At 34.4% G+C, this 18,262-nt stretch overlaps 1 protein-coding gene across 1 annotated transcript; it reads right to left on the reverse strand.

Annotated features, from left to right (window-relative positions):
* Positions 1-6,194: 6,194 nt before the first annotated feature.
* Positions 6,195-16,546, reverse strand: LOC149775123 (uncharacterized). Its single transcript, XM_089944411.1, has 5 exons — positions 16,053-16,546; positions 11,032-11,142; positions 10,408-10,518; positions 7,935-8,051; positions 6,195-6,354 (listed from the first exon to the last, which is right to left on the reverse strand). Exons 1-5 carry the CDS (start codon positions 16,387-16,389, stop codon positions 6,197-6,199), a joined length of 834 nt encoding a protein of 277 aa, XP_089800537.1. The 5' UTR covers positions 16,390-16,546; the 3' UTR covers positions 6,195-6,196.
* Between the last annotated feature and the right edge of the window lie 1,716 nt (positions 16,547-18,262).

An 18,262-nucleotide genomic window follows, 5' to 3' on the forward strand; every position in this document is an offset into this window, starting at 1 on the left:
CATCTCCCTTCTGTGTTGATAGTATATTTGGGGTTTGTTTTTTCCTCTTCCCTCTGTATGTGTATGTGTGTATGTGTGTGTGTGTGTGCGTGTGTGTGTGTGTGTGTGTGTGTGTGTGTGTGTGTGTGTGCGTATGTCTGCGCGCGTACGTTGTGTGGGTGTGTGTATTGGTCTCTGTTTGTCCGTATAAAACTCACTTTATCCCTATCAGATACACTTTACCTACCTACCTGCAGTAGCGTGCATTCAGGTCAGCCACTTGCAACACTGTTGATATTTATCCCTAGTGTTCAGTACAGTGACGTCACTGACGCTGGAAATTTCGAGACTATAAATATCGACTTGGGGATTTCCACATTTTGTAGCTATACATATATACTAGAATTCATAAACAGGAACGTCACTCAAGCTGAGGCTATAAAAAGATAGTGGGAATTTCCAAAGGAAAAACCCACAAGTTGGAGCTATAAATAGATAGTGGGATTTCATAGGAATTTCAGCTGATTATAAATACATAGGTATTTATCCACGATCGTCACAGAAGTTGATATTGTAAGTAGTTACTAATTTTATCTATTTTATAGTGTGTGTGTTTATGTGTGTGTGTGTGAGTATGTCTGCGCGCGTACGTTGTGTGTTTCTGTGTGTGTGTGTGTGTGAGTATGTGTGTGTGTGTGTGTGAGTATGTCGGCGCGCGTACGTTGTGTGTGTGTTTGTGTGTTTGTGTGTGTGTGTGTGTGTGTGTGTCTGCGCGCGTACGTTGTGTGTGTCTATTGGTCTCTGTTTGTCCGTATAAAACTCACTTTATCCCTATCAGATACACTCTACCTACCTACCTACAGTAGCGCGTATTCAGGTCAGCCACTTGCAACACTGTTGATATTTATCCCTAGTGTTCAGTACAGTGACGTCACTGACGCTGGAAATTTCGAGACTATAAATATCGACTTGGGGATTTCCACATTTTGTAGCTATACATATATACTAGAATTCATAAACAGGAACGTCACTCAAGCTGAGGCTATAAAAAGATAGTGGGATTTTCCAAAGGAAAAACCCACAAGTTGGAGCTATAAATAGATAGTGGGATTTCATAGGAATTTCAGCTGATTATAAATACATAGGTATTTATCCACGATCGTCACAAAATGGAACGAAAAAATTGAAAAAGAAGAAGAAAATGAGAAGAGGAAGAAAGAAGAGGAGGAGAAGAAAAAAAAGAAAGGGAAGAAGAGTGTAGGAGATAAAATAAGAACTTGGTGGAGAAAAAGAAGAAATTAGAAGAAGAAGAAGAAAACCCAAAGGCCCTTTTCAGGGCCCCCATATTTCTCGAAAAGAGATAGCCTTTCCATTGCCTACCCCTTTTTTAAAAAAAATTTTAAAAAAAAAATCCCATGTTAAATTCCCCTTCTCCGTAGATTGTGACACGATTTATTCCCATGTTAAATTCCCCTTGTCCGTAAAGTGTCCCACGATTTATTCCCATGTTAATTCCCCTTGTCCGTATATGTTCCCACGATTTTTCGCCATGTTAAATTTCCATTGTCCGTAAAGTGTCCCAGGGGTGTTTTGACTGGAATTTCCATTGTCCGTAAAGTATCCCACCTTACTACTACCATAATTAAGTACAGATTACACGAAACTAATATATATATATATATATATATATATATATATATATATATATATATATATATATATATATATATATATACAGATAGATAGATTGATAGATAGATAGAAAAGCCTGCGTACGTGCATTCCGATGCTTAGTCTGTAAAGGCCAGCGGATTTAATAATATAAATGTGGAACACCTTAGCTGTGGTGGTACCGTAATTAGGTTAATTTTGCTTATTCTCTGGAGCTTAATATTAACAGTTGGACACGATAAGAATAAAAGTAATCTAACACTTAAAATGGCGATAAGGCTTCTTCCAGCCGTTTTAAGATATTGGGAAACTTTGTATTAAAACTAGTTATGTACTGATGTATAATCCATTACATTTTATTTTTTAAATCACTGGATGTGGCTTAGACTGCAGTATGGCTTCGTATTGGACTCAAAAAATCCTGATGATCGAAACCAAACCAAACTGTATTCAGCCGTTGTAGACTTTGCGAAGTCTTTAGTCACTATGGCTCCGATTAATGAATTATTTCATATTGGTAGTAATCCTAGATTATGGATTATCTATCTTTACACAAATATGTACAGTACATTGTCCGTTTCTTAATACTTTCTAACAGATTCCCGCTGTAGAAAGACTCTTATCCTATTGGCTCTACATTATATTATCAAAGAGCTGCTTAAAATTTCCACTTTGTATTTCTCAATAATCTATGGCATGAAGCTGGTATAGGACATGACTTCCTTTTGGCTTTTTAAAAATTAGGCATGGGTCATTTATTAAATATACATGTTCAGTTCTTTATATAGAGGTGGTTCAAGACCAATTAGGAAAGGAAATATTCTCGTTTTTAATATAACCTCATCGGATTATAAAAGACGATTATACATTGATACTTGGATCTTAGGCTGTTCTGAAAACAGAATCTTGCTGACATTTATACATCTATAGAGATCAAAATATCATGAAACGAATTTGAAAAAGGGTTGGGTTTTTTAAGTTCGAATTGAATTTTTGAAGCGTTGATACTTCAATAGCTATTCTCGGTTTAAAAAATATTTGAATCGTATTTTTATATACAATGCTCGTACACGAAAATTAAGTGCCTCGCTTAATAGCTTTCAGAAACAATTGCTTGATGGCAGTTTAACTTCATCTTTATTATTGATAAATTGGGTACGAGTGTTTACGTGCATTTATGTTTATTGTCCAATACTGATTCTGCCGATATTCTATTGGTAGTGAAGTTCCATTATGTACTAGCTTTTATTAACAATATTCAAATTATGTATATATATGTTCTGTGTATCGTAGTTGTGTATATGTGTAATGTTTCCTTTCCGTTACATCGTATTGGCATGCATAGTCCCTAATATCATCTTATTTTATTTTTGTAAATCAAATTAGTTCAGCACGAAGTATTATGATGCTTGTAAATTCCCCATACACGTCGCATTCAATATATTTCAAAGTTTGTGTGTACAGGTGCCGCATCCATTAAAGAATCTATTCAAACCATGCATTGCTTCAACAGTCCATGAAATACAATATATAAAGAAATGTCACATTAGCTATTTGAAAATCAACACAAAATACGAATAGTTATATTACGAATGATACCTTGCTTACAATCTTTTTCTGCTAAGAGCTTTTCAAGCAAACGAAAGTTAGTTCAATTTACGTCACACTTGTTATAATTATTGTACGACTACATTTCGCCGTGCTTTTCAAAACAAATAATAGTCGGATTAATGTATGGGTGTTGACCACACGTTATCTAGACAATACAAAGACATACTAAGGTATAAATCGTCGCAGTCCTTACGATTGTGTATCTGAACGTCTGCCTTTCCCACACGTATGATTAAATTAGGCTTTTCTACCTCCAGATATGTGGCATTATATTCATATGTATGCCTTACTTTTCGACTCTGTATCTAAGATTACTCAGCTTCGTCTATTTAAGCCTGTGTCTGCATGTGCCTTTCCTTATCGGTAATCGTCTCCGTGCAGGACTTCTCTCTCAGAAATAATATAATATACGCTTGTCTTTTTAATGGAATATTCTTAGATGGTCACTCAGACGTTTGCATTACAATATTGTGAATAATCTTAAATAGCAAGCAATATATGTCATGGCGTCGTATTACAAATATAATTGAAATAGGCGACGCCTTGTTGGCATACAAATGCTCAAGATAAGAAATAAAAAAGTTTCTAGATTCTTCAATCAGTGACTCTACTAAGGGACAAAAAGCAAGCACACATATCAGGTAGAAGGAATTATAAGTATCCAATGACGCAACTAACAAATATGAAGTGAACCAATTGATTGGCAATTCTAAAAATATTTAAAACAAGTAAATAAGCAAACGTTTAGCAAAATGGCATTACCTTTCAACAATGGCATATCACATTTTATTCTAGTCCAGCTAATGATTTCCTGATAGATAGATATATAGATAGACAGACAGACAGACAGATAGATAGATAGATAGATAGATAGACAGACAGAAAGATAGATAGATAAATATATATATAGATATATAGGTATATGGATATATGTATATATTTGTTGTATACTTGCAATTCGCATTTGCAGGCGTGAGGAATATAAGAAAATAATTGCAACACAAACAATTTATGTAAATATTGCTTGTTTATTACTGCATTGTTTTCCTATGGTATACTGGACTGAAATGTCATTATGGCTCAACATTTAACGTGGAAGGTGTCACATAATTCAAATTGTTGAATATATAAAGAATGACGATAACGAATCCCCACAGCGAAAGTTAAGTTGGACATATATGGATTTTTATTTAAATCCTCTTTTTCTTTTGCACGTGTTGGTATGTTAAACTGACAAGACTCTCGGGAATATTCAAGTGTCTACATCATCGTCAGGCTATATTTAAATTTTTGTTCATTATTCACAGAGTTATACAATTATTTTTCTCGTATCTAGGCTTATACTGTATTATACATTTTCTCTAAACGGAAATTAAAGTTTAATATTTTAACCAACTGAAGAGAAAAGAAACGAAGCAGCAAGCTGGGAACATAACGGTTGAATGCACCACATGATGATTATATTGTACTGAAACTGGGACCATCTGTTAAAAACATCGTGTTATTTTCTGATGTCAAGGCAGTTCAAGTCTTTAGTCACATATGTGACTTTTTCAATCGCATATGAAGGAAAGGGAATATGCTTTATTATATTTGGTTGTGTTTTATTTCTGTGTCAAAATGGGACCGGCTGGTTTTGATTCTCTTGTAATGCAGGTTGGATTGTTACCCTGATCTAAGGCAGATTTTTTGTATAGAAACACAATCTCCGCAACCTGCCTAATAGCATGTTAGAAGAAATAATTTCTTAATATCAAAGCCCATTTTCTTTCCCAAGCTTTGTCTTCTAATCAAAACAATTACTCCAAATGTTTCAAAACGTTTCATGCAATTCCATACCATTATTTTGGAGTCTAAAGTAGAGTAATGATATCACCTCTTTTTTAGCAATAGAGAGGGGGATGGAGAGAGAGATTTGATGACAAGAGATAAGATTTAAACAGGCTCAATTGATTTTGTAGCTTTCGATTCCGGCTAGATAGATATCCTTTTACACATTCATGCATGCTTTAATAAAACTACGGCAGTAAGTGCAACAGCATTTTGCAAATTGAAAGTCAGTGTCGAATTGGTTCAAAATACATTCGCAATACATGCGAAACATTCAATAATAAACATATTCTACTATCAGAGGATTTTTTCTTTCGTTTCATTTCTGAAATAAATATGACGCTGCTTTGAAAGAGATGTCAGTCTATGATTTGTTGGTCATTTCGGGACAGCATGCCTTGGAAACAAATTCCCTAAGTTTCCACATGAATGAAACGTCCTGTCTGGAATAAAAGAACGTATAAATAAATATTTGTGTTCATAATATAAGCAAACATTTTGTCCTCATTCAGGAATATTTTCTATTTGAAATAATTTTATCAATTTTCTTATATAAGTGTTAACATCCGTATATCGAACACATGGAAGTCTCAATTGCATAGTATCGAACACATGGGAGACTCAGTTGCATAGTATCGAACACATGGAAGTCTCAGTTGCATAGTATCGAACACATGGAAGTCTCTGTTGCATAATATCGAACACATGACAGTCTCATTTGCATAGTATTGTGACTGGACTCTCAGTACTCAGTTCTCACAGTTTTCTATATAAATTGGGTTGTTTTATAAAGCTTCATTAGAAGTACTGTATTCATTAATTCCTTCCTTTTAAAAGATGCAATAATTGTTTCTTTTAAAAGTATACCTTACTGAGTTAGATCATAAAGGTTTAATGTGCATTATTTAAGGATCTTCTAAGCCATTTTCGCTACAAATTATGCTTTCTAATTAAACAGTTAAACTAAAATAATATGATTTCCACCAAATGTAACATTTCGCTTTGTGTAACAAACACGAACATGGCTATATTTTCAAGGTGATCAAAACTTAATCTGAAAAGATAATTGCAAGTAAAACTTATGCAAGAGGGCTTACATATATTATTACACAAAAGCGAGCGAGCGATTGTGTGACGTAGTGGATGTTGGTGGTGCCGACTCGGGTAGGACCTTTATACTTTTACGCTTGCCCCTTCGTATTAACCATGCCCCGACGCAAACACCAATAATAGTTAAACAAAATGGTATGGCGGAAAGATAATCTGCAATAAGAGGAATATAAATTAGGCGGACACTTTATTCCTAATTTGGCATTACAATTGTAATGACTGTTTATTGTTGACTAAATATTAATTGTTCATAACAGAGATGTTGCTGTAATAAATCATGGTAAATCATCCCTAAATGGGTAATGCAAAATAATATTTCGTTGAACATGAAAGAATAATTTGGAACTGCTAATGGATAGATGTTGCAAGATAGCATTATTTTCATGGCATAAATACAAAACTCTCTGCACGACACATACATTGATGATGGTGTGATATGACATTAACAGGATAAACACAACTGGGTGATTCACGAAGTGTCCTTTGATACTGGACTTATCGTTGATATAAGCAGTTTTCTTGTCTATGACCAAATGCAGGGGGCATGCTGGAAATAATGACTGCGTAGGAAACTGTTTCTAGCAAAACAACTCTCAATCAGTGCAGTATGAAAAACTGCATGCTAATTTTCTTTAAAGTGCAGCCACAAGATTTTTAATCACATTCGGAAACGTATCTCAAAATGTGCAACACTCTTACCACAATACGACCTCCGCCTCTTTTGCAGGTTTACAGACTATCGGTGAGTTTCGAAAACGCGTATAAAATTGCTCCGTAGAGATTTAAATACAAAATCCAGTTTAGATAAACAAAAGAGTTACATAAAAACAAATAGATTACACTTTTCTATCATTAATTGTATGTGTAATACAGATTGCCATATGAATTAGATTCGTAAAATCCTTTATAACTATTGGCGTGGGATAAGAAAATTCCTCCCGAGGGGAAGGATTTTGCGCGTAGTAAGAGGCAAGGCTTACCTAGTGCTCAAGCCTTTGATCCCAGTGGTAGAGTAGTCATGTCAGAATCCTTGATGCATGATTTTTAAGACACATTGTTTCACATTTCTGAACGAAAAGTGATGGTCGAGATTTAAAATGGTACATTGTTAATACCAACAAAACGCAGTCTGGTACTTTAATATTTGAAATCAGGTAAACTTTGTAAACTGTGACAGTGTCATTTGATGTTTATTTAAAACTTCGCAATGTATATGTCCATGAACAGCACCTGTGTGCAAACGAGGGTAACGATTTGAATCATTTTGGCGCCACCGGCGAACCCAGCCCGTATTTACTGAGATCTAGCTGCCGGCTGGATTGATAAGTCAGCGTCATCGTGATAGAACACATTTTGATTTTCAACACTAACAGGATAGTATATTATTTATCTTGGGGTCATTTGCATCATTAATCAACTGGTCAACTATTTCCGATTGGGCGTTAAAGATATTTAGACCATAGGCTATTATTTTTATATTATATATAAGTATTTTTAAACAACGTTTTCTAATAACACCAAATCGGCCGAATCGGCTTAAGGCGGGCCATGCCAATGAAGTTAATATATTATTAATTCCATATGTAAAAAGATCGCAAAAGTATGGCAGAGTAACTATTCAAACGAAACTTGTTTTGTTTGTAGTTTTAATCCAAATACCTGATAAATCGTATAACTTATGTAGTCATAATATAAATACCTGATAACGTAGGTAATACTTGCAGCATACTTACATATGCAGATGTATACACTGCCTAAATGAACTGTGATGCACGTGCAGTCATGACCTTCTAATATATCTACACATGCCTGTCCAAATGGACACGTGACTCCAACACAGTCGTCTATGTCTAATGAATAAATGAGAAAAATCAAACATTATCACTTATACGTCTAAGCGCTCAGCCAGCATGAGATCATATCTGTTTTAAACCTGGGGCGAATAATTGCTTACAGACAAATCATTCACAAGATCAAGAAAGTCAATTGCTTTACAATGCGTTTGATTAAGTAAGTTTTCATTTCGATGTGTACACAACGTAGCTTATGGTCGATACACCAAAATTTTATTGGTTGGTTGCTGAATGCTTTAAGGCACATCAACACATTATCGCTGTTTAGTATCAAGGCACCTGGAGTACAAACATCTTGCACTCTTACACACTACTGTACCATAGCTGGACAGATCTAATGCCAGGATTTTAACTCACACCATTTTGGTCCCGAGTCCAGCATGATTGTTATTCAAGCATCGCAGACCTTGCCCCATTTATTTGCCTGTTGCAACATGCGAGAGGTGCATTGAGTCTATTCTATACCCCAGGTTCATCATTGCAACTCTGGCTTAGAACATGGAGTATAATGATTTACTTTAATGGAATAATTGTGAAAAACATTTCAATTATAACGTTATTTGAAAGAGGGATGTAGTTGGGGGTAGGTAATGCAGTTAATGGTTAGGAATGTGAGTAGTTAACGTGAGTATCTTTCGTATGGGGTATATGGAGCTTCTATTTTCTTTCCAATATTTGGCTTAATCACTCGTATTGTTCTAGTAGAGGATATAGAGGGGGTTTCAAACTAAAAATTATATTATGTATTCTTAACCCTTACTCCTCTCCCATGTTATTCTAAACAAAATACGAAACAACGTTGTTAAGGCAACAGCATGCATTTCATTATTTAGTACCTGTCAAAGACCTATCATTAAATCATCATTGTCGTCGAAAAAATGGGGTTGATACAGAAACACCCACTTATGCTCACTAACTGCGATTGTTATTATATATTTTCACACAAAAGATCTCTTGTGACTTTTAACCTCTCAGTTTTTGAAATTATATAACTCTCATGGTAATGACACAACGAGTACAATTAATCTTTCTGGTGATAAGAGAGCCAGGTCCTAGCGTCTTAATACAATTTCCATGTGAGACTGTTGCTTTATATATATAACTCTTTTCAGTTCGTCAGCGACTTTGATATTTGTGTATTTATTCTGAGATATTGGATTGTAAATATTATCCACATCATCATAATGTGATAAAAGCAAGCTTGCTAAAATAATCTGAATCTTAATTGCGGACCAGATTCAATTTTATCGTATTTCTGTTTTTCAAATACGGGCTGTACCTTTCATTGACAAGCATAATCGTCATATGTTACTTCAAAAAATATTTCTTTTCATCTTTAACGTGGTATCATCCACTGTAATATCTTCTATATTTCATATTTCGTACAAAATGTATTGTATATCATTTTTCATATTTCACAACCCTGTTAGGTATCATATCAACTAGCAAATCGTCTTGGAATTGCAGTTCCTTTATCACATCTAACATAAAAAACTTCTCACCACGCAGATAAACTCCAAGCTGATTACGAATTTTAGTACAAGTCACTATTGCTATTTTATCTTTTTATTTATTGCTGATAATACCTGCCCCTGACACCATCAACAATAATGGATTTGCGGCTGCGCTCGATTACGCAAGTCTAGTTGTTGTTAGCATCACTGGACTGTAATTCAGCAGTCTTATTGTTTAACTGTAATATTTTCGGTGGACAGATCTGAAATCAAGGATTAATGCTTCCTTTTCGACATATGTATTATATATCGTGTTCATATTTAAAAATATGTGGAAGCATTATATTATTTTAATCCCATGTATTTCTAACCCTGAGCCCTTACATTCAATGATTGGAAATATTACTTGGTACAAAATGGAAATAGTGCTTGGTACAAAATGGAAATAGTACTTGGTGAAAAATGGAAAAAGTACTTGGTACACAATGAAAATAGTACTTGGTACAAAATGGACAGAATCTCAAACTTTCTCCACAGTGAATGCTTTGGAAATTCAAACCAATTCGTCGTTTTCCTTATATTATAGCCGTGGGTTTCCAGCTTAAGTACAATATGTCCATATGTACCTCGATAGTTATAATTATTTTAATACGTAACAAATTGCATGTATCAAATTAATAAAAAAAACAGACAATAAACTTCTAAACCAAATAGTTACAAGAAGATATAGGAACTAACAGGAACAAGTCGTTCGTGTTAATACATGCATTACAAGTTGTTCATGTTAATACATCCATTACAAGTTGTTGGTGTTAATACATGCAATACAAGTCGTTCGTGTAAATAGATACATTATAAGCAGGTGATACATATCTACTCTAGGATTCCAATAGACTGACCTGAACAGTTATCGCCTTTGAAACCGGGGGCACATGTACACGAGTAGCCATTCCCTTGATCCACACAACTGCCACCATTCTTACATACAGTGCTTGAGCAATAATCTATTGCTGAAATTGACAGTCATATTTTTTACTTTGATACACGTTGTGCAAACGACTCGATTATACACTAACATACTACATGTATTTATCAGCTACGTACAGTAAAATAAAAATAAAAATATAAAGAGTTTTTCTAATTAATCAAATGATAACGACTTTCATACGATGGAATAAAATAACTATATCGTATTGAATTTTCGTTATTACACATAAACAGCACGATACAGCACTGATACACATTATTCATAAGATGTAACATTGTTGTACATGATGATCAAGATCTAAAATTAGTATACATTATGCTAATGATACAGTATCATAGATAGATACATAAAGGGGATCGAGTCTTTCGTGTTAATACATACATACATACATACATACATACATACATACACACATACATACATACACACATACATGCTTACATACATACATACATGCATATACATATATACATACATACATACATGCATAACAAAAATATAATAAAGGCTCAGTCTAGATTTCTAACATGCTAACCTGAACATGTATGACCTTTGAATCCCGAAGCACATGTACACAAGAAGCCATTCCCGTGATCCGCACAACTAGCACCATTCTTACATGGACTGCCGGAACAAAAATCTATTGCTGAAATTGAAAATGGTCTGATCTTAATGGTTTGAGAAACGTCATGAGAAACAACTGCTGCATAGTAGGCATTACATATTGTATTAATTGCACATTGTGTACAATATATAATCGGTGGTTCTTTCCGGGGTTTTCCGGGTTCTTCCTCCACCATTAATACTGGCCGCCATGTATAGCCTATCGTGCTGAAAAATGGCGTTAAACCCCACAACAACAACAACAACAACAATATATAATATTGATTATATAATGTGTTAAGGATAGAGTATGTACTAAATATTGTGTAGATTATATTGCATTTGTTTTTCTTCATTTGATAGGTTACACAACAAATGCTGAACATGCCTCTTGTTCAAGTTAATAAACTAAATCCTCGTAAAGTACCAGAAAAATAAGTCTCGAAATTCAAGAATGTACTTCTTGCTATAAGCTACGTTACATTTAAGAATAATCACAATTATGATCATTTGTTACATGTATACATTGTTTGTGCAGATTAGGAGAGGTTAGGACTGAAGCCAAACATTTAATGAAGGTTGAATACTGATTTTTTTGTACTTGTCAAGAATGTAAGTCAGATAAATGATGTAAGTCAGAAAATGATGTAAGTCAGAAAAATGTCCTCAACAATAGAGAATAAAGTTGAATGGTGCGATTCGAGAAAATAAAAATATTAGTGACTTTAATTGTAGAAAGGATTTAGTTTCGTGAACTTGACGATCTCTAACTCATTAACATATGGCAATATCGAATTATTATTGAATGTAAGTGTTTGGTCATTGGCGGTATGACTAATTATGTGTATCTTAGTCATGTATTTTAGTACAAGGCATGGGGAAAGGGTCAGCGGCTCCGATAAAAGTAATAATAAATAATGCAAATGGGTAACAAATTAGGCCCTTATGAAGCAAGAAAAGACATGCAAGTGTGATATTAGGGTCAATAGTTGATTGATATATTATTAACGAATGTTCCACTAACATCACTGAGTGAAAAACATAGACCTAAAGATTTGTTGCCTCTGTGTTTTCTTCGCTATTTTGTTAGGTCCTGCTAGACACCAGAAGTGTAATGAAAATGGGAAAAATATATATTGATACCAATATATGCAAAGGCTTCCAAGACGCTTAAGAAATTAAAATTTCATCTTTTAGGTAGTGAAAATTCAATGTATGTCTAAATCTAAAATAATATTGAACGGGCAACACTTCCCTGTGCCAAATATGTATTTCGGGGATGAAGTACGCGTAATCGTTTCTTGCAATGATATAAAAGTAAGTAAGGAACTCACATAAATCAGAAACCGCAAAACGTAACAAAGATGTGGTCAATATATCATGAATAATATCAACAATTGTCAAAGGGACTCAAATTATCCTCTACAAGTTTAATGGCAGAGTGAAACTTAGAAAACGGGTTATTAATCCAGTAGCTGAATCGAATACCGAACATAAAAGTCCTGACGAAAAGCCAGAATATTGCGTCTCTCATGTAACATTCCTGCCATTGAGACACTAGTTAGTGTCAGCCGTGGAAGTTGTTTTTAAATCATACAAGCAAAGTCTTAGCGACAATGACAATTAGGTACCTAAGGAAGGACCATCGTTGAAAAAACTATGAGAAATGGAGAACATCATCATCAAATTTATCGAGAAAGATGAATGCAGCTATTATTACTATTATTATTATTGCTATTATTATTATTATTATTAGTAGTAGTAGTAGCAGCAGCAGCAATAGTAGTAGTATCAGTTGCAGTAGTATCACTCCCCTTTTGAGATATGTATTTGTCTGTTCAATATCACCTATAACATCCTATCCGGGTCTTATTTTTCCGTATACAAAATTTAGGGTTCTATGTTTAATCCTACATAAACACTGACAATTTTTTAAATCGTTTAAATCCTTTTTTCCATAGTCAATCATAATGAACAACTCCTTTTCTTGTAAATCGAATATCCTTTGCTTTGTATTAATCGAAGTTGTATTAAGATATAGTCGACATTTTGGAAGTCCTTACATCTCAACTTTTTTTAAGTGTGTGTCGATGTTTTTATTTGCTCTCTCTCTCTCTCTCTCTCTCTCTCTCTCTCTCTATATATATATATATATATATATATTGCATACATATATGTGTGTGTGTGTGTGTGTGTGTGTAATGCATGCCCTCCGTAAGACGGCAATACTTGTAAATGATTGTTTTCCAGTTGATTTTCTTCATCGAAAAGCAAAGAAATTGCTTCTGATTGAACTATTCATACCTTTTTCTGCAATCACGAATAATGCTTCCTTTTCGACATATGTATTATTCATTACGTATTCTGGTCTTATTTAAAAATATTTGCAAGCAATATATTATTTTAATCCCAAGTATTTCTAACCCTGAGCCCTTACATTCAATGAATGGAAATACCACTTGGTACAATAAAAGAAACATAACAGACCATTAAAGACATTCTGGATTGCATCATTATGGTTAATTACGACATATCTGACCAGAGGAGTGATACTACTGTTAATACTACTACTACTACTACTACTACTACTACTACATTTTTAACATGTTATACAAACAATTTATTTCTTTAATATCGCTTAGTTAAATATTGACACTTTTAAAGAATGGTATAGCACTGTGAATTAAATACCAACTAATCCTCAGTGTCTTATCACTAAACCATACGTTACGAATGTTTAGAATGAATTTTAGCAATCTTGAATGTCGTAAATAACCATAATGATGCAATGCAGAATGTTTTTAAATGAGTTCACAATAATTTCACAGTAATTCCAAAAATAATATGTTGATTCAAATTCAACTTCTTTTGTCCAGTGAATATTTAAATCTATACTTCATCGAAAATTTTATCTGAACACAACTGGACATTTTGATTGTATAGACTGATCTTAAAAACAGGAATGAAGTACTTGTTTACCAAGGTCCTTCTTTTGTTTCGAATTATCCTGTTGTACGCACAAGGGTATTTTCTTGACCGAGCGGTTGTCAAACCCTGGTGCGATTCTCGCTGGAAGTCATAAGTTTACCCCGACTTTCCAGAAACTTCGACACAACTTCAGTTGAAAATTATAAAGCCCGACGTGTCCATTCTATACATAAATTTTACTCTAATTAATGCAAGACCCCAGATAAAACAACATGCCAAATATATATCAACCGCACATCTGCATGGTATGTATTCATCAGGTTTCCCTACCGCCAGCCGTTCACGCCTTAGAAAATATAGGAGTATCCCCTAACACTGGGAACTAATTTAACTCCGCCACCTTGGGCCAGTCAATGTATGCTTTCCAGGCACATTTCGCCTATATAACTGCACCATATTCGCCCACATGGCGACATAAACGGTATCTGCCAAGTCCCTTCTTATGTATTTCCTTGTGTAATTTACCGGTTTCCTACCGTAAATACTGCCATTGCAGTCACACCACCAATTTACTCCACTATATTTTAATATGCACTATCTTACGACAGGGACATTCATTCAGTTTTGGCCTGAATTCACTACTAGTGAACCATGGCATCATGGAAACTCACAAACACTTCACTCCGTGACGTTTGCTCTTAATAATTGGCTGATTATTTCGGACTAGTAATATTTCCATGGCGCCGAATTCCAATAATCACAGAAGTAATCACACAAATCTAAGAATTTCTTAAAACGGGGCGCTATAACCAAATGCGCATACACCATATTTGTTACATTCTGAACGAAATTAAATGGCAGCAATCGAACTCCTTCTTACAATTAAAGTTAATATTACAAATATTATTTGAAGGAACATTTTTGGTACATACGAGTTGCAAATGCAGAAGAATATACGACTAGTATCCGCATTAACTGCAGAATGTGAGATGCTCAGTGTAGGATAATACGAACAAAATACAATAAATCAAATGTTAGGACATTTTTCTTATCCTGTATAAAACACATTACTAAATTTCGACGAAGATCTTGCTGACATGCGAGAGATTTCTTATCAATAGCTTCATCAAGGTTAATATTATTTGAATCATATCCAAGTCACTTGTCCCTAACGTAACACTGGTTCTGCGGTTGGTGATGGCCTTCATAAACATGTTGTTGAAATGAAACGGAGTTATTTTAATTTGTAGATACATTTAAAAAAATAAACTAAAATACCTTTGAATTTCTGATCCTCTTGATTGACGATCTCAGTTCAATGAATAAAGCTTTTAGTTTAGAATTAGGTTTACCGGATCCTTTCTCAGAGACAATACAATTCGTATCTGTATTCTTATTTGACCAATATTAAATATTACGTTGCTTGCAAATACATCACGTGGAGTGTTAAGATTCCTATGATTCACAATTCATGCCACTTGAAGTTTATATCAGAGACATTTTAATCCCCTAAAACAAGATATTGTAATACTGTTACTGCTTTCGTGGTATCTTCATTTTCATTATCAAATCTTTCTATATATTTATCATAATATCCGTGTTGTTTCTTTTCTTTCCTGTCTTCGTGCATTTTCTGTTTCTTTTCTTTTTGCTTAGTACTCCGGGTAGCTTTGTGGTCTAAAGCTCTTGCCTTTACAGATTCCCCACTCATTTTACTTCAATTAGTGTAAAATGGAGATCCGACTCAACCATCTTGGGACTGTGAGAACGCTTGCCAGCAGACTCTTCGATTGTTGACTTCCCGAGTTGTTTCTCCATCAAATACACTGACTATAATGTATAACCATCATCTACTGAATATTGGTGTCAAATCCAACAAACTTCAAACCAATCCTCATGCATACATGCATGCATGCATACATACATACATACATACATACATACTTGCATACATACATACATACATACTTACATAGATACATACATACAATTATTTACAGTGAAATGACAACAAATACCACTTACCTGTTTCACAGCATCTTCCACTGTATCTCACTGGACACACGCATCCATTTCCGCGGAGGAAGCTACCACCATTAAGGCATGTTTCTGAACAGTGTCGATCTTCATAAAGAAACACGTCTGTTTTATTATATTGCGCGCTACAGTTCGACCAGATTCCATTAACTGTCGGGCAACAGAGACTTCGCCATCTGCTCTGGTTGCCTCCACCACAGGGTGCATCACAGCTATCCCAAGGGTTCCAAACACCATATTCACCTTCTGGTGTCATCCCACAATTACCAAAAGCATGTTTTACATAGAAATGAATAAGAAAGTAACAGAAAAGCGACAAATGCATCTTCAGGGCATACAACGTTTTTAGTATTGTGGAAATTGTTTACAATTCTTTATCTATGCACTAATTTTATAAATCTTGTTTGTGTCAGTACTGCAAACACACTTTCAATATTTAAATACTATTCTGGTAGAGCGTACAACGCAATATTCATGATCTAGCTCTATCCCTGTACACCCGAATAATATAATAATCCTAATTATAGTCCTAACTTTTCTAGTCCTAACTTTTCTCACGTGGGCGTGACTTGTATCTCCTATCCTGACTATGTATCAGTGGAGATCTTCTTTGTATATATGTATGGCTAAGTCACCGAGTAAGTGGCATTGACAAGACGACAGATAAGAATAAATTATACTGAAAGGATTCCCTTTAGCCAATAGTATTAGGATACCCTTATTACGTCATCAATATTAATGGAAGACATGATATTCAAGACGATATTTGTGTTGGTCATAATCAATAAGGTTGAAAATCCCACACTATCTGGAACCTCTTATATAATGCGCATGTCGTTAAATCCCACACTATGTCTTGAACCTCTTACAGAACGCGCATGTCGTTAAATCCCACACTGTATCTTGAAACTCTTATAGAACGCGTATGTCGTTAAATCCCACACTATATCTTGAACCTTTTATAGAACGCGCATGTCGTTCGGATTTGGTTTGGTTAAATTTGTTTGATATTAAAATATTTTATTTTTTTTTATTAATTTTGACCAGTCCCATTTAGTAGTTGATTGTTTCCTTTGCTTGAAAATTTTAGCGGCCTTGAGCAGCCATTTAAAACATGTGTCAGATCTCCTTTACTTCACGCTTAAAAAAAATAGCTAAATAGTTCATAAATTTATGTAGCTAAAAAGAGCGTAGGAGGCCAGTTGTATGGATGTAATTCTATAACAATATCCATTAAAAAAACCCACATAATATTATTTTAACCAAAGATCTCACACATTTAGTTCCAGCAAGAAGATCAGTCTGACTGATTCGAAATTCTCAGCTTTATTCCAACACTCTACTCTGTTTCGATTTTTGGACAAATTTCAACTAAACTTTTCAAATCATATCCTATTAGATATACATTTCCGTAAAAGTTATATATATATATATACATATATATATATATATATATATATATATATATATATATATATATATATATATATATATATATATATATATACTCTGAAGAGAAACATTCACGGTCTTATAAGTTCTCTCTCTCTCTCTCATAAAATCTAAACCTAGGATTTGCATTTTATTTTCAGTTTCAACCTTTATAAATTCTCTATGTCTCTATCCGTTTCCCCCCCCCCCCCCCCCATCTCTCTTTCATTCAGCGACTGTGGCCGATTTGACAAACGTCCACTAGGCGAAAATACTCTCGAAGAATGCAATATAAGACAGATGCTTACATTTAACTGCTGAGTATTGAACTCATCACTAATATTGTTGAGAGCCAACGCGAATTTAAATTAGATATCTGATTGGCACCATTTTCAGTTAGGCCCATTTAGAAATCTTTAGAAGTCTTTAAATCAATTCCTCATGTCAATATGGCCCAAAATGCAGTGGAAGGAGCGACAACAACATTTTCAATGACAGCCGTCGTGATCGCCATACTATTTTAATGAACGATTGACAAGGATTTTATTGAGCACCATCTAGATATAAAAAACAAGCAAACAACGTCTATTGGTAAAACGAGTGCAGGTTGATCTGATCGTCCGTTAATGAGGAATAAGCTATAACAAGCTTTTCAAGATGGCAACAATAGAGGCCATTTAGTATAGTAAAGATGTTTCTTCCGTGTTAGTCGTGGCATGTGTCTGAGTGAGAATGGTCCTGAACCTGAGTGCAGTGAGAAAGAATCT

This window comes from Sinohyriopsis cumingii, chromosome 19 (assembly GCF_028554795.1).
Source record: "Sinohyriopsis cumingii isolate HCF-2022 chromosome 19, ASM2855479v2, whole genome shotgun sequence".
In the NCBI taxonomy this organism is placed as follows: Eukaryota; Metazoa; Mollusca; class Bivalvia; order Unionida; family Unionidae; genus Sinohyriopsis; species Sinohyriopsis cumingii.